Source organism: Serinus canaria, chromosome 1A (genome assembly GCF_022539315.1).
Source record: "Serinus canaria isolate serCan28SL12 chromosome 1A, serCan2020, whole genome shotgun sequence".
Classification (NCBI taxonomy): domain Eukaryota; kingdom Metazoa; phylum Chordata; class Aves; order Passeriformes; family Fringillidae; genus Serinus; species Serinus canaria.
In genome coordinates, this window is record NC_066314.1 from 27364437 (window position 1) to 27387989 (window position 23553).

The 23553-nt window shown below is 37.6% G+C and overlaps 1 protein-coding gene across 10 annotated transcripts in view; it reads left to right on the forward strand.

The window, feature by feature from the left end:
• Window positions 1–23553, forward strand: part of NRCAM (neuronal cell adhesion molecule) — a 147729-nt gene that overhangs the window by 68149 nt on the left and 56027 nt on the right. For all 10 annotated transcript variants that reach the window (XM_050982170.1, XM_050982182.1, XM_050982146.1 and 7 more), the window contains 6 exons: window positions 10886–11074; window positions 15461–15566; window positions 18417–18613; window positions 19539–19661; window positions 20037–20207; window positions 22688–22799. In XM_050982170.1, the coding sequence (XP_050838127.1) occupies window positions 10984–11074; window positions 15461–15566; window positions 18417–18613; window positions 19539–19661; window positions 20037–20207; window positions 22688–22799 (800 nt within the window). In that variant the 5' untranslated portion in view covers window positions 10886–10983. The remainder of the gene's footprint in view (window positions 1–10885; window positions 11075–15460; window positions 15567–18416; window positions 18614–19538; window positions 19662–20036; window positions 20208–22687; window positions 22800–23553) is intronic.

Below are 23553 nucleotides of genomic sequence, written 5' to 3' on the forward strand. Positions count from 1 at the left end.
TCCTCATCACATCTGTGCTCCAGACCCTTCACCAGCTTCATTGCCCTTCTCTGGATACACTCCAGCCCCTCAATGTCTTACTTGGAGTGGGGGGCCCAAAACTGAGCATAGGATTCAAGGTACAGCTTCACCAGTGCTGAGTACAGGGGAAGGATTGCTGCCCTGGTGCTGCTGGCCACACCATTGCTGATACAGGCCAGGTGCCATTGGCCTTCTTGGCCACCTGGGCACACCCTGGCTCATGTTCAAATGGCTGCTGGCCAAAACTCCCAGATTCTTTTCCAATGGGCCACTTTCCAGCCATCTACCCCCAGCCTGTAGCACTGCCTGGGGTTGCTGTGACCCAAGGGCAGGACCTGGCACTTGTCCTTGTTGAACCTCATGCCATTGGCCTTGGCCCATTGATCCAGCCTGTCCAGATCCCTCTGCAGGGCCTTCCTTCCTTCCTTCCTTCCTTCCTTCCTTCCTTCCTTCCTTCCTTCCTTCCTTCCTTCCTTCCTTCCTTCCTTCCTTCCGTCCTTCCTTCCGTCTTCCTTCCTCCTTCCTTCCTTCCTTCCTGCTCCTTCCTCTCCTTCCGTCCTTCTCTTCTTCCTTCCTTCCTGTCCTTCCTTTCCTTCCTGCCGTTCCTTCCTTTCCTTCCTTCCTGCCTTCCTATCCCTTCCTTTCCTTCCTTTCCATCATCCTTTCCTGCCTGCCTTCCTGCACTTCCGGCCCGGCCGGCCTTCCCGCCTGCCTTCCCTTTCCTTGCCCGGCCTGGCCTTCGCTTCCTGCCTGCCATGCCGTCCCCGTCCTTCCGTCCCGGCCTTCCGCCTATCGTGCCTTCCTTTCCTCGCCCGTCCTGCCTTCCGTTCCTTCCCGGTCCGTCGCTTCCTTCCTTCCTTCCGTCCTTTCCCTTCCTTCCTTCCTTTCCTTCCTCTTCCTTCCTCCTTCCTCGCTTCCTTCCTTCCTTCCTTCCTTCCTTCCTTCCTCCTTCCTTCCTCCTTCCTTCCTTCCCTCCTCCTTTCCTTCCTTCCTTCCTTCCTGTCCTTCCTTCCTCCCTTCCTTCCTTCCCTTCCTCTCCTTCCTTCCTCCTTCCTACTTCCTTCCTTTCCCTTCCTTCCTCCTTCCTTCCTTCTTCCTTCCTTCCTTCCTTCCTTCCCTGCCGTCCTCTCTTCCTCTTCCTTCCTTTCCTTCCTTGTCCTTTTCCTTTCCTTCCTGTCCTCGCTCTTCCTTCCTTCTGCTTCCTTCCTTCCTTCCTTCCGTTCCTTCCTTCCTTCCTTCCTCCTTCCTCCTTCCTTCCTTTCCTTCCTTCCTTCCTTTCCTTCCTTCCTTCCCTTCCTTCCTCCTTCCACTTCCTTCCTTCCTCCTTCCTTCCTTCCGTCCTTCCCTCCTCCCTGTCCTTCCCTCCTTCCCTCCTTCCCTCCTTCCTCGCCTTCCTTCCCTTCCCTCCTTTCCCTTCTCCCTTCCTCTCCTGTCCGCCTCCTTCCCGTCCCTCCTTCCCGCTCACTCCCTCCTTGCCTTCCCTCCGATTCCCTCTCCTTGCCACCCTCCTTCCGATTCCCGTCTCCTTACTGGTCCCGTCCTTACCTCTCCTTCCGCTTCCCTTCCTTCCGTCCTTCCTTCCTGTCCCTTCCGTTCCTTTCCTTCCTTCCTTCCTGTCCTTCCTTCCTTCCTTCCTTCCTTCCTTCCTTCCTTCCTTATCCTTCCTTCCTTCCTTCCTTCCATGCTCCCACCCAGCTTGGTGTCACCTGCAAACGCACAGAGGGTGCACTTGATCCCTTTGTCCAGATCATTGCTAAAGATACTGAATAGGATGAGCCCCAGTAGTGAGCCCTGGGGACTGCCTGCCAACTCACTGCCATTCACCTCTGCTCTCTGAGCCCAGCCATCCAGCCAGGCTTTTCCTCAGCAAAGAGTATGCCCATCCAAGTCCTGGGAAGCACTTTCTCCAGGATAATGCTGTGAGAAACAGTATCAAAGGCTTTACTGAAGTCTAGTAGACAACATTCACAGCCTTTCTGTCATCCACTAAGTGGGTCACCTTGTCATACAAGATTTGCACAGCTATAATAATTGTGAAGATTATCAACTCTCACTTTTAGAGAGAAAGCTAAGAATATTTCTATAGTGTTAAAGTGTTTGTATCACAGTTCTCTGTTCATTTCACTTTTTAATGGTGGGCAGATAACAGCTGTAATTGTAATTACACCTACAATTATTCTGTTAATTTACAATTGTAATTGTAATTTAACAGAAGAATTTAAAATTGAATGAGTGAACTTCTAATTAAGTGAGGCTAACTTTTACCTGCTAAATAGGTGTTGCACATAGGTGGCTAGTTCCCAACGCCCATCACCAAAAAATGTACCCAGGGCAGCTAGCTGGAGTTGGTACAGTTTGTTCCCTCTGTGCTGTTTACCCTCCTTTGTTCATGTACTTGTTAGAGTTTTATATCTGACAGAATGCCTTAGTCCTCCTTTTCTGGCAATGTCCCTATTCTGAGTGACCTCCTCTTTAGCATAACTATTCCAGCATTTCATGCTAATATTAGTGGTTTCTGCTCTATTTCCCCTAGGGAGGAGTTGCCCTGTCTGTGAAGCATACACTGTACTCTTTTGTATAGTATGGGTTTCTCAAGTGTCTCCAGGATTGCAGGAATCCTGGAGATACTCTTGAAAAAGTCAGTGCTTTTGGGGTTAGCTGTAGGGATGCAAAGAAGATAATTAACTAGTGTAATACAGAGTGTATTACCTTCTCCTTAGGTAGCTCTCTGAAGCCCCTGCACTGAATTTTGATGGGTAGAAAAAAATTAGGAAAATAGAAAAAAAGTCAGTTTCATCACATCTCCCAGGTAAAGAAATTAATATTTCAGGGAGTATTTCAGCTGAGCATCCTCTTTGCATATTTACAAGGAACTGAACTGGGAGTCTTCACTCAGGGTATGGCTCCACTCACCACTTCACTATGATATGGCTGTCAAAGCAGGCTGATGATACATTGATATTTTTTCTTATAAGCACTGTTTTATTCTATTACAAAACCCTTCAGAGAGAAAGAGATGGGCTACTTGAAAATGTTTTCCTTGTTGAAGTTTGTGCTGAATTATTTGTACTTAAAGAGCAACGAGATCATTTGCATGATCTAAAAGTGTCAAAGCATGAAGAACTATCCTAATGATACCATCATCTAGGTACCTGTTTTTGCCATCCACGAGCTGTAAAAATGGGTTTTCTTGGTTTATTTTCTCTCACTTACTCTGAATTTTTTCTAACTTACTGAGAATTTTAATGATGAAGCAGAATTTTTTCCTCTCCTTGATCCCCATATTTAGTGATTTGCTTCAAGCCAAACTAGCTCTCTAAATCGATGCAAGTTACATTTTCATTCCCTCCTTTGTAAACTCATGGTCTTCAGCAGATTTGCAAAGTTACACTGAAACATCTCAACCAAGTCTTTGAAAGACAGTGAAGTATGTATATGTGCATAAGAGATGATGTGTATTTGTTTGGGCTGTAATGACTCTAAAGGACTGCTGAAATAGATGTCACTATACCATGAGTTTTATGTTCTATTCCATCATTTTTATGTGAGGGGATCAAAAAGGTGAAAAAAATCTGAATCCAGTCAAGTTTTTAGGACACCAGATAGGACCCAAGCAAGACTGAGACATCTGTTTAAATTTGCAGTACAAAAGTGCTGTTCAGATGCTGATCTGATTCTGGAGGCATCTAAACTTGCCAGGCTTACTAGGCTTACCTACCTATTTGAGGTCTATCCACAGCTTTGCTTGGCCATGTCTGTAGTCACCCCAGCCAAAGCAGTTTATCATTTAAGCTGAGCAGGATCTAAAAAGTAAGTGCTGCTCTGTTTAAATCCTCAAAAGGGCCAAATCCAATATGGGCCTTCAGGGAATATGTAAGACAACTGTAAAAGCACAGATTAGCCTTGCTCCAGTGTTTTAAAAATCAGCTCTAAGTGGCTGCTTTAAGGATTCAAGTCTGTGACACATGACTGAATTTACAGGCTTACCTGCAGCCTTTAATTAGATATTTGATCTCTGTGCTTAGTTGTTTGGTAGTTTTTTCCTGCATTTTTGGTGCTCATAGATTGTATTTCTTGAGCAGACAGTTGAAATAAGAGTGGAATTTTTAAGGATTCCTATATCTGCTTTTTTAGCTTTGCTCTGCTTTTTTAATATTCCAGGGTTCATAGTGATCTACCAAAGAGATCCAGTTAGCAGCTATGAAATTTTAGGCATGTTCTCATGGCAGATGTGTTGGTCATTTCCATGGTGGAGGCAAGCAGGCAAATATTTGGGGTTTTTTATAGGACCAAGTCTTGGAAACAGAAACACTGTTTTCTGATGTTGTTATATTATTTCAAGTAACACAATTAATTGGAAGAAAAATTATGATACAGCATATTAGGATGGAAAGCCTTTTTAGTCATAGTAGCCATTAGTAGATATTGAATAATATGTGTTGAAGATACATAACTTTATGTCATTCAGCAAGTCTAGGTGTCATGGAGCTCACCTGTGAGCTCCAGAGGAGCCAGTGGGGAAGAGATCTAGTTCACAGGTTTTCATTTTTAATATGTTCTTTAAGACTGGAAGAGAGCTGGTGTTCTGCCCAGATTCAGAATAGACAAGCAGATTGAGCAGGGTAAGTATAGCCTGATATAAATCACAGTGAACATATGGAAGTAGCTGATTGGGGACTCAGCTGATAGGGAATTAAAGACCTTGAGTAAAATTGATTCTGCTCAGAGTTTTATGGAAAGTAGAGCTTGTAAACCAAATGATTAGTAAAAACTTGATTTTAGTCTTTTAATATCTGGCAAAATTACAAGTTTGGTAAGAGGATGGTGTCAATATAAAATACTTTGAAAAGCATTTGACTTACTGCCATGTGAAACCAATTAATAAAAACAAGAATTGAACTATGTAACAAAACAGACCAGACTTTGATGCATAACGAACCAGTTGGCAGGTCTTAATATAGGATTGTCAGTAAGGAAGTTTCATGGACTAAGTGGCTTTCATGTAGCTGAAAATAGAGAGTGACAGTAGAGAGACTGTAAATTGTGTCTGGATTGGGGAAAGGAAGGAGAGCACTATGAATGCTGAAATACATTCTCAGAGCCAAAACCAGTAATGTTGGGTGTAGTGGCAGTTCAGGAGTGTAACCAGGCTGATGATTTTTGCTGTCTATAGAACTGCTGAGAACATTTAGAGTGTGGCACACAAGGCCATCTGCCTTTGTCAAAATAGCTTGAAAATGGCTAAGTGCATATAAACATCTAACCCTCATAAGTACCTGAAGTATCTGAATTAGTCCTGAGGAGTTCTTGTTAAATTCAGGAGTTCTGTCTGCATAGTTTATTTTTCATCCAGTTCTCTTTAAATAGATGTCCCTATAACATTTACAGTGTAGCCAAATCCTAAGCAATGGGCTTAAGCTTCATAAACAGGAGATCACAGAAGATGATTTAGTATTTCCTGATGACTTTAATGGATAGATTTACAGTAGATTGGGACAAATTAAAAACTTGGATGAAAGCAGTGTGGTGTTTTCCACGGTTCTAAAGGATGAGAAATAGTTCTAATGTGGTGTGCCTTTAGAAAGTTTTAAAATTATTTCTTTTTATTGACACCTCTAATCAGACACACTAAAGCTATGTGTCCTGTGGTAAGTAGATTAAGACCAGCTATCTAGAAATAGACCATAACTTGGATAATTTACAACTAACAGGTAAGAAAGAGATTGATGGGAAAAGCAAACCAGTGGGGACTGAATTGACTACAAGATTATTCAAGTGCAGAATTTTAAATAATACTTGTGTCAGTCAACATCTAGCTGGGTGTTTAGTCTGTTATACTACCTCCATAAAAACAGTTAGAAATAATCTTGTTATGTAGCATTATTGTTTCTAGTAGTGCTGTGTCTGTGCCACTTAGGTAGGGTAACACTAAGTGCATTGTTATCTGTTTCTATTTGAAAGATGTTAATTAAATAGTCGTTTCTAATTAGCATTTTTATGTGGCCTATTATTGCAAATACTAGATAACCTTAAAAAGAAGGGTGAAATTTGAAACCATTTGTTCAAAAATATTTTAAATCATCTTACTATTACTTGCATAGTTAGCATAGTTGTGTAAACCACATAAGTCCTGTAAAGACCTTCCATTGAGTGATAAGGGTATTGCTGTTGTCCTCAAAAGCAAGTGTTTTGTGCTTTTTGATTATAATCTTCAACACTTATTTTTATTGTACAAATCATTAAACACATTTATGCTATTTGAAATTGCTTTTCATGTGTCTGTGGATATAAAACTGCTATGAAACAAACTTCCTTGAAAACTGTTTATTTTTCCTATATTCTAATTATATCTGTCTTTCACTGTGAGAAGAAAATAGAGGCATTAGACAAATGAAGCAGAGGAAGTTTTTTGCCAAGTGATAATTATTCTCTAATCTCCAGTGTCTAACTCGTACTGCATCAATTCAATCCTGTTTATATAGAAGATAATGCTTTTTTTCCTAATGTGTATGAAATATTCCTGTTGTTCTGTTTTGCAGTTTAATAACCCTTTCACATTTCTTACAACTGACCTTGGTTTCCATTCATACTTCTAAAGACATTTTGTCTTAAAAATAATGTAATTGAATAGAAATGCATATTTAGTGATGCATCAAATCTCTGTGAAACAAGAGATGTGTATTACATTTAGAAAATGCTGTCTAACTTTGGACTAGGTTGAATTTCAGTAAACACACTTCCTTACACTATTACATCCAAAAAAAGAAATATTGCAGCATTACTTACAAGGAAATTAAACATGTTGTATGATTCCGTTGAAGAAGCCAGAGGAAAAATGTGTCCTCTCTGTCATTTGGAGCCTCTATTGACTCAGCTTTGGGGTGTCAATTGATAGTGTGTCTGTCTGTATTGATATTCCAATCAGAAATCAGCATTACTCAGTACTGGTATAGCATAGTAAAATACCCTCTGTGTTTGCTGGCGTGGGTGTGTGGGTGTTTGCTCTACAGTCGTGGGTACTGTTCAGTTGTTAACACTCTCTTTGGCAAATACTGACCTGACCCAGTTATAATTCTCTGGTGCCTGGACACAGTTCAGGGAGTGTCAGAGTGAGTAGGTAGGATGGATACTCCTTCAGTAGAGGAGAAGGATGTAACCCATAATGTACCAGTGTCTTCTCCCAAGTAGCAGATAAAAGGACAAGAGGGAACAGTCTCAAACTGCTGCAGAGAAGGTTTAGATTAAATATTAGGAAACATTTCTTTACTGAAACAAATATGAAGCACTGGAACAAGCTTCTCAGGGAAGTGGTTGAGCTCTCATCCATGGAAGTAATTAAACACATGTAGCTGTGGCACTTAGAAACATAGTGAAATGTTGGACTCGGCAGTGCTGGGCTGATAGTTAGGCTTGATGATCTTAAAGGTCTTTTCCAATCTTAACAATTCTGTGATTCATTTGCTCTTGAACTCTTAAAATTGAGGAGATCCTTGTCCCTTCTGATTTACAAAAGGAATCTTGAATTCTGCCTTCCAAATTACCCTTTCCATATATGTGTTGTTTTTCCTAGCTCCTTCAGTGTTTGTGAAGTATCTGGTTTTGCTGTTTATAGCCAAATGGTCCCAGTGAAGAGACCACTGGGAACCAACTGTATCTTGATCTTCTGCCATATAGTCTACCTCAGGCTAACCTCAGGTGCCTTCATTCTTCTAATTGTGGCTTTCTGGGGGTCATTTTTTAAAAGTAATTCTTTGTTTGGTTTTTTTTTTTCCCAAGTTTAAAAAAGATCAGTGTCTCTCACTTGATCTTGGTTCTTTTGTAATACGTACATAAAACCCTTGCCTTCTGAAATTACACTTTGTGATGAAATACTATTGTACTTTGCTTATGCATTTTTATTTACCTGGGCTCCTGTTTGCTATCCTGTAGCTTCAACCCTTAGTCCATGTTGTTAGTCACAATCAGCATCTCATCAAGAAGCGCAGAAGACATAACAAGTGACATTTTGTTAGGTACATAGGAGGTATGCAGGTATAGAAAATCGTATTTTGTACAAATTGGTGAGCAAACTCCTGACCGAACTGTCACAATATATGTGTTTTCCTATGAAAAGGGTAGGAAAAAATGCCTCAGTTACAAGAGGTCATAAATAAATTATCTGGAGGAAAAGGCAATCTGCTGTATAAATATTTCAAGTTTTGCAATTGAAGCCTTTACATTGATCTGCGCTTAGAGGCCTGCCCTTATTTTGTAGCAGATAATGTTATGTCAAAGCAATGTTTAGTTTTACATAGCAGCTGTTGTATTCATACTAAATTATGCCAGATTTAATCTTGTATATATTCAGCAAGAGCACCCAGTAATGCTGACAAACAAATCATTTTCAGTAATATTCTGTCGCAAATCCTTTGGGCATATTGGCTCTCTGAGGCTGAATTCCCATATTATATCCAAACATCCCAGCAGTACATTCAATTGGTATCCAACTGGAACTTTGCAGTGGCAGAGGTAGACAATATGAGACAATTTCTCAAGAGTATTACTTTCCCAATCATTATAATTGCCCCTGCCTGTTTCACCGGTGCTTGTGTATTCATTTGTACTTGTTCAAAGCAAATGCAATTTCATTTTACAATACTCTCAAATCACTGCAATACTCATTTTACAGGTCGAAAGAACAGGACAATAAAGTGGATAATCAGGTTTTCAGGGTTTCAGAAAGCAAACTGAAACGTTGCATGGAGAAGAAACAATAGAAGTCAAGGTTCACTTATGCAATACTTCAAAGAGTATCCTGTAAATCCCAGGTCACGGCACAGAGAGGGCACCTTGATAGTTGTAATGAGGAGACAACATATTAATCAGGAGAAGTGGGTGAGAACCTAGTTAACTGAGAAGAGCAGACAGCTGTGGTTGCTGGAATAAAGTCAGCTTTTCTGGAGGGCACTTCATTGCAGGAAACATGCTGGAGTGTTCTCAGGCACTCTTGACAGAAGCTCTACTCCTTCCCCTTGCTCACTGCAGCAGGAGCATAGTAAACTGTATGTGCCAAAACGGGATGGGGAAAACACTTCTCACCTTTTCCAGCTCAACCCCCAGCAATTTAGGGTACTTACTTAAAATGTAGCAAAGTTCAATTTGTTTTTCTAGGAAAGTCCGAGTATTTTTCATGCTCTCCTGCTACATGTCTGAATCCCTTTCTGAGTATTTTTGGATTGGCATGCCACCTTGACTGCTTGTGCAGTTCCAGTTTATATAAATAATTATGCAAAGGCCGGAACTATGGTGTCCTCTCTTCTGATGTGTTTTATAATTTTTCTAATTTGGAATGTCAATAAGCAACTTGCCCTGAACCGTGATGCCCCAGTCAGCAGTTCCCAACAACTCCAAGTAGTACATGTCTAGAACTTTGACCAACTGGAATATTCTTATTTTGAAAGAAAAATCTGTTTTGCAGATAGTGACAGTAAGAATCAGGGAGTTTGATGTCCTAGGTTAGGATGAGAAGTTGAGCTCCACACCTCAGTTCTAGTTTCTAATTCCAGTCTCGCTCAAAGGACTGTGCAAAGAGAAAGATAATTTACGGCAGCAATTAAGAGGCATAATTTCTTCTGTAATGTGAAAATTGAGGGAAATTCTTACCATAGACTGGCTTAAGTAACTTCAGGAAGTACAAACAACTCTTAATTTAACATTTGTAAAGCAGCTGCTTCTTTGCAGCTTTAACTCCTTGTGGACTGGACTTATGTTTCATATCTGTAGCCAGACCTGAGCAAGTGTTCTCTTCCAGGTGAATTAATGCTGCTCACTGTGAACTTTCTGATCCATCTGGGAAGTACTTTCTCAGTGGATGTTCATTTACTGAGAATGTATTGTGCAAGCACTGTTTGGATTTCTAGGGCTGCACAGCTCTTTGTAGGTCACTGGTGATGCTGGTGGGGCTTGCAGGCAGCTAGTTTTCACTCCTCCAACATTCTTCTCAGCTAGAGCTTGGTCCTGAATGCAGGAAATAAGAAGGGAACCAGAATCATTCTGCATGGGTAATGTGATCTCTCATGCTTGGAAATCTAACATATTTCAAAGAACTTAAGTTTCATTTCCGACAGATTTCCACATATGAAAGGAGGAGAAGAGTGTTTGAGAATGTGCTGACAGTTAATTATATTTTGGTTTCAGGCTAGAAATGACAAAGAATTTTGATGTTACCTATTTTGAAAGGAATCAGATATCCAGAAATAGGACCTAGGTGTACAGAACTCAGGATAGCACCTTGGCACCTTCATGAAGTTGTGTGTGTTCAGTCTACAGCTGTCTTATTAGAAACAATTCCAAAGTGGGGAGAAGCTGGAATACCTAACTCAAAGCTGCAGAAAGATTCCACAGTTTACTTGGCAAATTCATGGCTTGACATGTTTTCATTGGAGTAGATGCCTAAAATGCCTCTTTCCAAGAATGGTGCAGGGTGCTTGAAGGAGAGACTAGGTGGGCATTCAGAGCTTTAATCCTCTAAATATACTTCAGAGGACTGTTAGCTTTAGAATATACTCTTGTTTTAAACTAGATGGACTGACTGATGCTTTATCCTTCTTAGGAGAGGCATTTGTATTTCCGTTCAATAAGGTTGTAGAAGTTCTTCATTAGCTTTAGGAAAGTGTTATAAAGTTCTAGATGACTAGAATTTCTAACTAATGAATTTCTAACAACTTGTGAATTTCTTGGATTTCAGTAGAATACATGGTGTAACTCTTATCTTTAGATATAGTATTTAGACTTCTTGTGTTTCATAATAATATTATTAAGATGCATGTGATCATTTAACTCTCCATTATATCTGCAAATCATTCTTTTATTTTTCATTTATCAGGTTTCTTGTCTATTCTTACCTAACTACTGCAAGCTATCTAGTCTTACAAAGTTGAACTTCAGTCTTCAAGTGTGATTTACTCAGTACAGCCTAAAATCATGATGAAAAAGATGAGCATACCTACAAGCAAAACTTCCCTGGTCCTCTTTCTGTGCCAAATCATTTCTGCACTGGATGTACCTCTTGACTGTAAGTATTAACCTGACAAATAAGTGCAGAATAATGGAAGAATAATTAAATCATTTCTGTAGGGAGCTGAAGATAACTCCAATATGGAGCTAAAAATAGAGTGTGTTTGGTCACTTCAATCAGGACGTTATAATTATGAATATTTACAATGACTTACTGAAGATTTTCAAAACCTGTGTATATTAAATGAGTTACATTGTGCAGTTGAGGAGGTGTAACACAGGATTCTTGCAGAATCCTGCTTACACTTCAGTGTACCTTTGTTTGATCAAACTGAAGAAGGCCAGAAAAGTCCTGATAAATGCTAATTATTTGTGAAATTAGGATCACATTGATATTTTTCTAAAAATCCCAGGACAATTCCTAGTGGCTGTAAACAATCACCCTTACCTTCAGAGAAGAGATTCCCAGGAGCTGGTATGAGAGCTAGTAAAAAATTCAAATACCTAAAATTCAGATACTCAAAGCATCTTATTTTTTTTGATGCAAAAGGGTAAGTAAGGCTCCTAGATTTCTTGAGTAGTACCTGAAAACAGTTGAGAACTATTACTTAAAAACATGTTAGAAATGTGCTGGGCAGGGAATTCCAGCATTAACACATGAGGAAATGCCTGGTGGAGGGGAAATCCCACGATCTGAAGTTCTTGTCTAATATAAGATTCTGTTAGTGGGGAACCTTGAAGGCAGCACTCCATGCTGAAAAGGAAGCAAGGAAGCAATGGTAGCTTCTGTATTTTACATTCTCAATAGCTAATTTTATTAAATTACTCATGTTTTAGGTTGCTGTTTTCTTTCTAAGATGAACATGATCACATTTTCAGAATTCAGTGACCCATATTGCACCTCTCAGTGACAATTCATTTGTTAAACTAATTTCCAGGGAAGAGAACATTAGAGTTGATGTTTAATTGATGGATTAATACATCAGTAAATTTGCCTGTGATTCTAATTTGCATGGTTTTCTTTACCCCTGTGGTTTTGATACCTTCCTGCTTTCCAGAAATGCATGTTTTTCTTTAATAATCATTGACATACATTGCAAGTGTTTTGGTGTTGTTTTTTTATTTGCCATGCATTTTACAAGCCTATCAAACCATTGACCTGTATTTCTGTAACACAATCAATATATCTGAATCACATTCATCTTGTTGTATTGTAAATGCTTTTAGAAGAATAAGCTGTGGGTTAAGGAAGGCTTTAAAGGTTTGATGAATAAATGAACATTTATTTCAAAACTTAATTTTTCTCCTTAAACATCTTTGCAGGCTATATATAGTCTTTAAAACCTACCTTTTAGTTTAGCAACTAATATAGGTTCTGCACCTCTTTAATATTGTTATCTTAAGAGCAAGATTTTGCGTTAAATTTTCCAGAAATGCATCAATAGACAAAAATTAATAGCCTTTTTGGATGTATCATTTTAATTCTGTACTGAGAATTTAATTCCCTTATGTTTCATGCTTAATAACTTTGTGAGGTCTGATAAAGTCACATACTTGAATTTTTAGCCAGAAATTAAATCTAGAATGCTGGTATCACTTTCATAAATAATGATGATAATGGTCTTTGGGAGAGCACGACAAGGGGAGGACGTAGATGTTTTGTGGGTCTTCCCTGAATATCCACCATAGAGACCTGGTGGTGAGAACCTACTTGATTAGTTGAATATTTAGGTTTCATCCAGGTCAGAAATTTCTATTCATAGCAAGTTCACTAGTTCCTAGTTAGTGTCTCCTCAAAGCAGGCCAGGAATGACTGAAAATGCAGGGAAGTCAGGGACATTTGGCCTGTTGATAAAGAGAGGTGTTAATGCAAAACATTGGAATTAAACAATAATTCCAATTAGCTAAGATGAATTTTTTTTGTTGTTTAGTTATTTTTCAAACCAGAAAAGGTTGCAAGTCTGTTGAGTAGGATTAGGTGCTTTTATCTTTACAAGAGTAATTTTAGCCTGAAGCATTCTCTTTGTTCTTCCATGTGATCATATGGGTGGATTGATTTTGACGGCAGCATGAGCGTCCTACACTCCATTAATTCTGATTTGCTGCTGTCACCTCAGTATTTGTGTTTTGTGTCCTTGCAAGTCCACAATCACATAGCATGGTTGCCATTAAAAAGTCAACACTTCAGGAAAGTTTCTCATGCCAAGAGCTTTAAGATAAATGTAGTAATATCTGACACAATGGAAATTGTGGTTGGAATTTCAGGCATTGCTGCATTGGTTGCAGTGCTGAATGTTTAAAATGTTTTCTTTTTAATGGTGACCAAAGTACTTTTCATAGATACCCATCTTCCCTCTCAAAATTGCTAATTTTCTCTTCACTAACAAATATTTCTCTTTAATCTCCATTTGTCCATTCAACTGCTGATTCTGATGTGGGAATAAAAGCAAAACTTCTAGAAGAATGTAAGTTACTCTTCACTAAAAATAGGCTGTGTGCTGCTGAAAATTAATACAGATTGTGCTGCAAATTGGATTTGCAGTCCAAAAATGTGTGATTCTGACATCTTGTTGATAATTTGGTTTGCTGTATCTAGATGTTTTGTGCATGCAGTGTTCAGAAAATACTAATGGACATAAACCAACATTATGATATTCTGAATAAATTAATTGTGTGATTTTTGATGGTGTGCTATTTGAACATTAAAATCTTCACTCAATATCAGCATGTGAAGTGTTTTATTACTACTTTCAGGAGTAAATATATTTGATAAAAAATTTATTTGGATATATGTACTTTTGTACTGTGTTACATATCTGATTGGGCATATTTTTATATCCACAATGGATATAGCTATTTAAGAAGACCTCATATTTTATGGGTTCTAAGTTAGCTTTCATTTTTTGGTTACTTTAATCATTTTTAAGTGCATTCCATAACACAGCAGTGGAGATTTCAGGCCTTTAATGTGCATCAGATGGAATATCCTGTAGGCTGGCAGTGTCATGTCCATTTTCAGAGTGAATTTGCCATCTGATATATACTGACCCTGATAAATGCCCAGAGAGGGAAAAGGACTGCCTTCAAGTACTCCTAAAGAGATACACAAAAAGGCATCATGAAGGAATGTTGCCTTCCTCTTTCAAGGATCCTCCCCTGTGCAGTGAGGAGCAGAACCCAGTTCTCCATGGCCTGTTCTGTTCTGCTTAGCAGCTGTGTTTTGTTGTGATTCTATGTTCTGATTTCTTTTCATCGCTGTTTCTTGCAGCAGGGTTTTACAGACAGCTACCTCTGTCTGTGCAAAGGAGTACTTGATGTGTAATGGTATCCTTAAGGAAGACTTAATTAAAATCCCAATTGTAGAATTTTAACTGACTAGAGTGAGGCATGAGAACCAAACTAGCTCTAATGATTGAAATATTTTGTTCCAGTGGCCAGAAATTACCTCAAAGCACAAGCAAAGGGTATTGCTGGGCAGGTGATTTACAGCACTTAGGGATGTTCATGGGCATGTTATATTAAACAAGTTTATTTAGCTGACACTAAACTATAAACATATGAATAATGTTGATGACGACACCTTTCTCACTATCTTAATATCACAAACAGTGTTTTTTAATGCAAAATGGGCATAGATAATGGTAATATGTTTTAAATTACCATAGGTAGACACCAGCTACTTTGTCAGGTAAACAATTTTGTTCTGTGCTACTTGTTTTATAGTAATTGAAAAATTAAAAATGTTAAATGATTGCTTCTCCTGGGACAGTTCCAGAGACTATATTTTTAATGGGTTTCTTAAGAGGAATTGCATGTTTTTGTACTTTTCCTGCATGTTTACTTTATTTGGACACTAGATACTATTTTTGTCATTTTTAACAGTGTCTTTTGCTTATAACACACTTTTTACTCCTGAAAAGTAGTTCTTAAAAGCATGCTTTATAGATTAATGCAGTATCTTAAGCAAGTAAATGTGTGGACAGGTTTTATCTAGAGAGAATTTGAAAATATACAAAATGTTTAGAAGCACAAAGCAATGTATATTTTTTCCTTCTGTGTGGCACAAAACCATTTTGTGGAGGTTTACGTCTTGCAACTCTTGATTTCAGATTTGTTGGACTTAGAATTTGAGTGTCCTTTGGCTTTGTAAAAATCTGTTGAAAACTGTGAACAAAAATGATATTTTCATTAAATGTTTTGGGCCAGATCTTCATCCACTGTAAATCAGGATAGCTCAGTTGTAAGTTAGTATAGCTACACTGATTTACAAGGGTAGAGAGCTTCAGCTTCTGGATACAAAGGATGCTTTAATCCCTTTAATCACTCTTCTGTCAATGATTTGGTTCCTAACTGCAGTTCTTATTTATCTGCTCACAAAAGTGTCTTGGTGATACTGTGAAAATATTGTTGAAATCATCTCTCTCTGTTGTATTTCATAATGAAGTGTCACAACCTCCTACGATAACTCAGCAGTCTCCAAAAGATTACATTGTTGACCCTCGAGAGAATATTGTAATACAGTGTGAAGCCAAAGGAAAACCACCTCCTAGGTTAGTAGCCTTTTTTTTTTTTTTTTTTTCTTTTATTGGCCTAAGAGTATGGAAGAACTAGGAGAACATACTGTAATTTTTGTAAACTAACAAGATCAAGATTATATGTATGAATGTGCTTGCTCATGCAGGAACATGCACACATCTGTACTTCTGTAAATTACACAGCTACCAGATAGCAGCACAGTTTTAACTCTTATCACACTTGACATTCAAATGTTTCTAGAGCCATCAAGCAATTGTAGGATTTTTTTTCTCTTCAAAACTCTTAACAGTAAAATAATTTTTGATTCTTACAGATAGGTAAATGCCCATGTAACACACCAGGAGGCATGCTGTACAATGAGTTGGATAATGTGCCAGATTCAGGCATAATCTTTAAGAAGAACGGACAGTGAATAAAGTCAGGCTAACACTGATGCATTCAAATGTAATGTTTTGTAAATAATTCCGTTTTATGAGGCTGATCTTGAAATACAATTTGTCAGAAGTTATGTAGTCTGTATCAGTCTTATTGATCAGTAGCCTTATGTATTTAATAGCCTTAAGTTTGGTTTTGACAGAAATGGATCAGATTCCTGTTCATTGTCCATTTTAAGATTATCTTTCAGCATCTTGAAATACTTGACAGCTGCTCATTTCGAGTATCTGAGTACCTGCACTGGAAATCTCAGTAGCCATGATACATTCTGGCATTGTTAGTAACTGCTGCTGATTGCAGAGACAGTGAATGTAGAAGTGTGCTTCTCTCTGCTCTAGCAGTGTTATGCTACACCTTACTAGCAAGGTCTGTCTAAAACTGCTCGTTCAGACACAGACAGAGCTTGTTAAAAGCTTTTTAGAGCTTATTCAGAAATAAAACTGAATAACCAGCTTTATTTCTGCATTACTCCTGCTGGTTTCTTTGGCATCATGGTCATTATCATGCTGGGCAGCAGAATGGAGAAGATGGAGATTATCTGGGATGCTCTCACCCTTTCCAATGTTCCATTAAGGACAGGAGTTCCACGGAGCTGCTTTGTTTGCCAGCATTTTAATTTCACTGGCCCAATGTAATTTTTAGAGTCTGGGTGTTTCCCTAAAGGATCAGATGATTTTTGTCCACTTTGGGAGAACAGTATTTCTTCTGCAGATGTTTCTCTTGAAGACTTTTGATTAGAATTACCTGAGAGAAAAAGAGTGCTGCCTGTGAGACTGACATACCTGAGCCATGTGCCAAGGTTCTCTGCTGTACATCCTCATCTTCCCCATCAAACATGGCTTTGTTTCTGTGCTACAGAGGAAGTGACAGGTTTTAAGACATTTCAAACGAGTTGTCTAAGCTTGTGCTTAGTCTTGCTTGTTTTTTTTTTTAAGATATGAAGTTTATTTAATTTGTATTAATAGTTAGTCTATTTGGTCCATCACTCTTGGTAACCTGCAAATGCATATTGGAATTTGAACTGCCCTAGGGCTCTGAAGTCAAAGGTGGACTTTCTCAGCCCACAGTGTGCACTGTGTGACAGTGTGATAACCTATTATTGGTGAGAGCACTGGGCATAAAGGTTTGTGGATGTGCTGCTACCTATAGCTAGAGCAGCACAGACTCTGACTGTCTCTCATCTCAGATTCAGGGGTTTGTACCACTTTTTCCACCTCTCATTTGAATCTACATTACACTTTCTTGCATCCTTAATATTGGTAGCAGAAACCCCTCATTCTGAAACTTCACCTGCAAAGTTGTAAGATAGAGGTTCACTGTAAATTCACTATGTGAGTTAGTCCTCCCAAAACCACTGCATTGTGGTGCAGCACTGCTGCACGTCCAGTTCTTCTCTCCCCCAACACAAGGTGCAAATATCACGTCCAGTCCTGCTGCAGAGGGGCAGTGCACAATTTGAGTCAGTTAGAATTTGAGCTTTTCCAGTACCATTTACATTTACACTTTAGGAATCATTCTCACCAGCACAAAGAGTGTTTGTGCTTAAGATTCTGAAGCTGAAATGTAATAAGTACAAAGGCTGCTGCTCATGGTGTTTGAAGATCTGAGTGCTCAGCACTTCATAGGTGTTGGTCAGGCTCTCTGTGACTATACTTCTGACCATAAACAGAGCATAAGGAAGAAAGTGGTGTTTATGGTCTAAGTTGTAGACTGTGCATCTCTGCTTCTTTACAATTTTTTATGAGTTCTATCAGTCTTCAGTTTTGGGACTACTTTTTAAAAAATGTCCTGTTTTGAGTAGCATCAGTATAAATTTACTAGGTTAAATAAAGGCTCTCAGACTACATAATCTCTATTAGAGGATTCTGCTTGCATTAGAATAGTGAAAAGGACTCAAACTCACCACAATCTTTAATTCACTTGCATAACTTCAAAATCGCCAAACCAATTAAAAGAAATGGTCTCTTGCTGGGGGCTGAGATGACACATTTCAGCCCTGAGCAAGTTTTTAAAGACAGGTTCATAAACCCTTTCAACAATAGGTTTTATAATGGAAATGCTAATGCAGCTTTAGCAATATCAGTTCTTGCAGATGTTCCTGCATCATTTTTACTAGAAAGAAAATCAGTTCTTTTCCATGTATGATTAACCTCAGAAATTTTCAATGTATTTTTTTAAAAAAGAATTGACTTTGAAATAGTTCCTGTTAATATGTTCAGCCAAATCTTTTATCTTAAATTATTTCCAGATTTTTTATAGTAAAATTTCTGTATTGCTTTATTAGTTAATTTAGTTTGGGAACTAGTCTTACTAATCTGCTAATGAAAACATATTTTGTATTTTGGATAATTGTTTTTTTTTTCTTTTTCTTCATACAACCTACAAAAGGAGCTAAGAATAAACTTTTCTCTTTGTTTTTATTGTTTTAGCTTCTCCTGGACACGTAATGGAACTCATTTTGATATAGATAAAGATGCCCAGGTAACAATGAAACCAAATTCAGGGACTCTTGTCATAAATATTATGAATGGTGGGAAAGCAGAAGCATATGAGGGAGTTTACCAGTGTACAGCAAGGAATGAACGAGGAGCAGCCATTTCCAACAATATCGTTATAAGGCCTTCTAGTAAGTAAAGCTCTGAATGTTCATGAAGTGTGAAAGACTTTGGTTTTCTTATTTGCTTATGGACTTTTTGCCTTTTTCTTTTCCTGTCTTAAAATTTCAGTCATCCAAATAATCATGCTAGAAGTTATTGCCTATTTTCTAATATTTAGGTATAATACTGTATTACAGTTTCTGTCAAATACTTTTTATTAAAATTAATTTTATTTTTTTAAACTTTTTAAAATTTATTTTTAAATTTAATTCAATTTTTTTCATCTGGATAACCTTGTAGTATTTAAAACTGAGTTGTATGACACTACTGCTAGAATAAAATATTTACATCTGTAAGGCTTTAAAGATAATTTGTTGGCATTGATGGCTTAATTGATGACCACAATTTTTATTCTGTTTATGAAGTCTGTGCTCCGTATTTTTTCTAAAAGCTTTAAAACATAATAAATTTGAACTAAAAAGAAGCTAAAATATTTTTTATTACTGGTAGATTCTTTCTACAGTGTTTATGAGTTTAGTTTTATCTCAGTTCATTTTTCAAGTTTCTCAGCTTAATATGTGCTGTTCTCACATCCTAATTAAAGAATGTGTGTATAATATGGCTTCAGGAATATCTACCCCTTTTTCTATTTTAGCACATCACCTTTTTTTCAGTATAGTTAAAAACTTGCAAGATACTGCTATAAAACTTTTAGTGAATAGACAAAATAATTTGAATCAGTTGATCATACTTTCAGTAAATCATTGATGTACTTTTCTTCCAAGAAAACATAAAAAAGAACAAAAATAAAATCTTTAGCAAACATGAAAGGACTTAACATTCTGATGGATGTAGTTCTTTCATTTCCCTGGAGGACTTTGTGCATTTTCCCTTTAAATTTTTGAGGTTTTGCCAACCCAAAGTTTGTCTGTGTGTCAAAATCACTTTCTGTAGGATCGCCTTTGTGGACGAAAGAAAAGCTGGAACCAAATCATGTTCGCGAAGGTGATTCACTAGTGCTGCACTGCAGACCTCCTGTTGGCTTGCCACCACCTATCATATTTTGGATGGATAATGGTGAGTTTGCTTTTTATGCAGTTGACTTGTTGCAGTTTTTCTATATAGTAGATCATTGCTTACCAAAACCACAGATGGTGAAGTTTCCCTCTACGTTAAAATTCAGTGAATTTCCATTTCTGTAGAGCAGAGGAAACAAGCAGACATACAGCCCAAAAGCAGGAAGCCAAAAGCAGCTGGAGATCTCAATGAAAGTTGTAGATTAACCTACTGGGGAAGAGTGGGAAGACAAGGGATCTCATCAGGAAGCTTAGAAATGTCTGTATGTGTACCAAGGCACAAACAAGTGTAATTGAATGAACGTAGATTCTGCAGATCATAATAAGAGAGTGTGTCAATTATATTTGACATAAATGTGTTCTTTCTTTCCCTTAGCTTTCCAAAGGCTGCCTCAAAGTGAAAGAGTTTCCCAAGGTCTAAATGGAGATCTTTATTTTTCTAATGTACAACCAGAAGACACCAGGGAGGACTATATCTGCTACGCAAGATTTAATCACACGCAAACTATACAGCAGAAACAACCCATATCTGTGAAAGTCTTTTCAAGTAGGTATTGCATCACCAAATTGCATGCTTACATAGTATTTATCCAGAGTTCTCAAGTTACATGCTAAAGTTAAGTAGTGTTGTGCTAGGGAATGTTGTCATTTCAATTTTGAATAAGAAATTGTATTACTGTATAAACTTGAAAAAGTATTTCCAGTTTTCTTGATAGAAAATTGATTTTAAAAGCTGTAATTTTCACTTTATAAGGCTTTATGTTTTGAAAAAATGTTTAAGATTTGATATATACAGTGTAAAAGATAACAGTTTTCAAATGTTCTTCCAGTGCAAGAATATGAAGTTATTATGATTATTGTAACTATTGAAGCAAATTAATCAATCACTTGATTAACTCACCGTGGCCATGTCATCACCTTTTGATTCCCGGAACTTTTATTTATCCCTTTTTTATGCTTTCTTCATGATATTCTGTTTATTTCAGTGGATTCATTGAATGACACTATAGCTGCTAATTTGAGTGACACTGATATTTATGGTGGTGAGTTACACTGGTCCCCACTGATACTCCTTGTTTTACAGTAGCATTTAGTTAACTAACTTCACCTCCATGGCTACTTAATCTTTTGCTCCTTTTTCAGTTTCTAATAAAGGTATCAATTAGTGCTGGTGATAATACATCCTTTGCAAAGGGGCTGCACAGTGTGATCCTTTCAAATATTTGATTTTTCAATGCTCTTGTAACATATAACTCATAGAAAATATAAACACTTATAATAAAATAGTGCTTTCACACTGGTGCAGAGTTTCAAAACTACTTCTTTAATGTGTTGATTTTTTCATAATTTTCCTCCAATTTACCTAGTAGCTTGATTATGTTCATTATCACTAGGACTATTCAATGTCATGTGCTGCATAATAAATAACAACAATTAAGCACCTAACAAATCCACTTCACATTTAATAACTTACTGAATGTCCCAATAAATTCATAGTGGTAGAATAAGTTTTGTTTGTTTGGTGTTTAAGCTGGTTTTTCCATTAATCTATGTTGAATGGTCTTTTGTATGTTCTGAATTAAATCCTCCCGAACAGATGTATGTGTGTTTAGCAAGGCTGACTGTGGATTCTAGACTCTCCACTTGATACTGGGTGACATAGAAAGTACTTGATATTTATTCTATTTTTTGTCTTTTTCTTTGTGAAATGGGGCTTTGTGCATATTAACTTACATGATTCTAAAATAAATCATGGGCACAGAATGTTTTACTTCTCTACATAAAAATTACATGTTATTCAGGAGGGACAAACAAGAAATAAGTACCTGAACACAAACCAATGTATTAACTACAATTAGTGAGGAAAGCACTGTTGGGTTGGCTCGCAGCTCAGAACCACCATGGGTAATTGTTCTGAGCACTCACAGTCTGGCCAAGTGAGTCTGCAGCCCTTGGCAGTGCCAGCACTGGGAGGGGAGTTGTTGCTGTGACTGTCGGCTGCATTCCTGACTCTGCACTTCTCTGTTCTCCCACAGCTTTGAGTTGATTGTGTATGAGTTATAAAGGAATTCACAGCACATACTGGATTAAAACAAAGTGTTGTATTTATGCTAATGTATTAGTAATTCCTGTACCCTCAGAAACTTCGAGTTTATTATGTTTCTAATCCCATTTTTAAAAAACAAAATGATTTACTGTATTGATTTGGACTCTTACAGCACTTACAGAGCCATTTAATTCTATATGTTACTATTGCTACAAGAGAACATTAGACTATTCACAGAAAACATTCTATAATTACAGAAAACTCTTATTCTGAATTCCATGAAGGCATAGGAATTACCATATTCTTTAAAAGCCAACCGAGTATAATATCAGAAATGAGTCTTATATTTATATCTGCTTGTTTACTGTGCTTATTGCTTGCAGGTTAATCAAGGTTCTATATTATAAGCCTGGGGAACAGCTTAAATTAAAGTTAAATATATAATAAGAGGAAAACAGCAGGATTAATTTCTGAAACAATACCTCACATTGTCTAGAAAATATTAAAACATATTCCAAAACAGACTGTACCTTTCACTCCCCTGGTTTATATTTCTGATTAAAAATAACTGTGCTTTATTTTTATTTTGATGGAAGCCCAGGATTTTTCAGTAACACTCAGTTTTGCACTGTGCCTCACACCAATGGCCTTGCTCCTCATTATAGTTCTGTTGAATGAAACAGCACCTACTTAGGATTAAGACTGTACAGTTGCCTATGTAAAAGCTTTGTACCAATTGTTCCTGTCTTTTAATAATAACATTTCTCTTCTATGTGTTCAAAATTGTGGCATTTAACAGATATGTTATGTCTGTCAAAAAACTAATGTGTTCAGCTTTGTAGTTGTGCTGCACAATGACTTTTAATCAAATGGCCAATGTGGAACAAAATCTCTGTTCAAAATGTGAAAATGGATGTATGTACTTGATTGGTATTAGAATAAAATTTAGAAATTAATTGTTTTTCTACTTCTTGTTCCAGCAAAGCCAGTTACAGAAAGGCAGCCAGTTCTTCTAACACCAACAGGTAGCACAAGTACCAAAGTGGAGCTCAGAGGAAATGTGCTTTTGTTGGAGTGCATCGCAGCAGGATTGTGAGTTACTTTTGAGACATTTTTTTTTTCTAAATAGAAATACAGAAACAGAGGGAAACATTTCAGAGATGCTTAAAAACGTGACCGCTGAATAAGCTCTTGTGTTTCAAAGAAGCAGAAGTGTAAAATGGAAAGAGCCTTTTTAAGGAACTTCACCATTTACATGGGCATCAGCAGACTTTGAAACCATCCATGGCCTCTGCCTTCTCATACTCCCAAACCCTATGCACAGGATATGGGTTGTGCCATTGTTTGTAAAGGACACAGGCAAGAAATGCTATAGACTAATCTCAGACATATATCCACAGATTTGCAGTCAGGAATAAAGCTTCTGTTGTTTCCCTAAGTATACAGTCATTAGGTTCTCAAATTATACAAAAATAGATAAGAATTTGCTGTGGGAATTGTTAGAACAAATCTTCAGGTCCTTACATCTAATTTCTCATTGTAATTGAGCTTAATTGGTACTTGTTTATTCAATGCAATGCAGGTTTGCTTCTGCTGGTTATTGTGCAAAAAGAAAATTACTAAGAACAATTGAACTTCATGAGTTACATTGACCTTTAAATCAGTTTCATTCTCACGAAGAAATCTGAGAATAGATTGCTTATAGAATAGGAGAAAACCTTTAGTGCCTAATTCAAGAACTGTAAATATGTTTGCAGTGCACAAAGGCAGAGTGCTCTCAGGTAGCCCTGAGGAATGCTAATAATTGCAAATCATGCACTGCAGCACCACACACGTGTTCACTTGC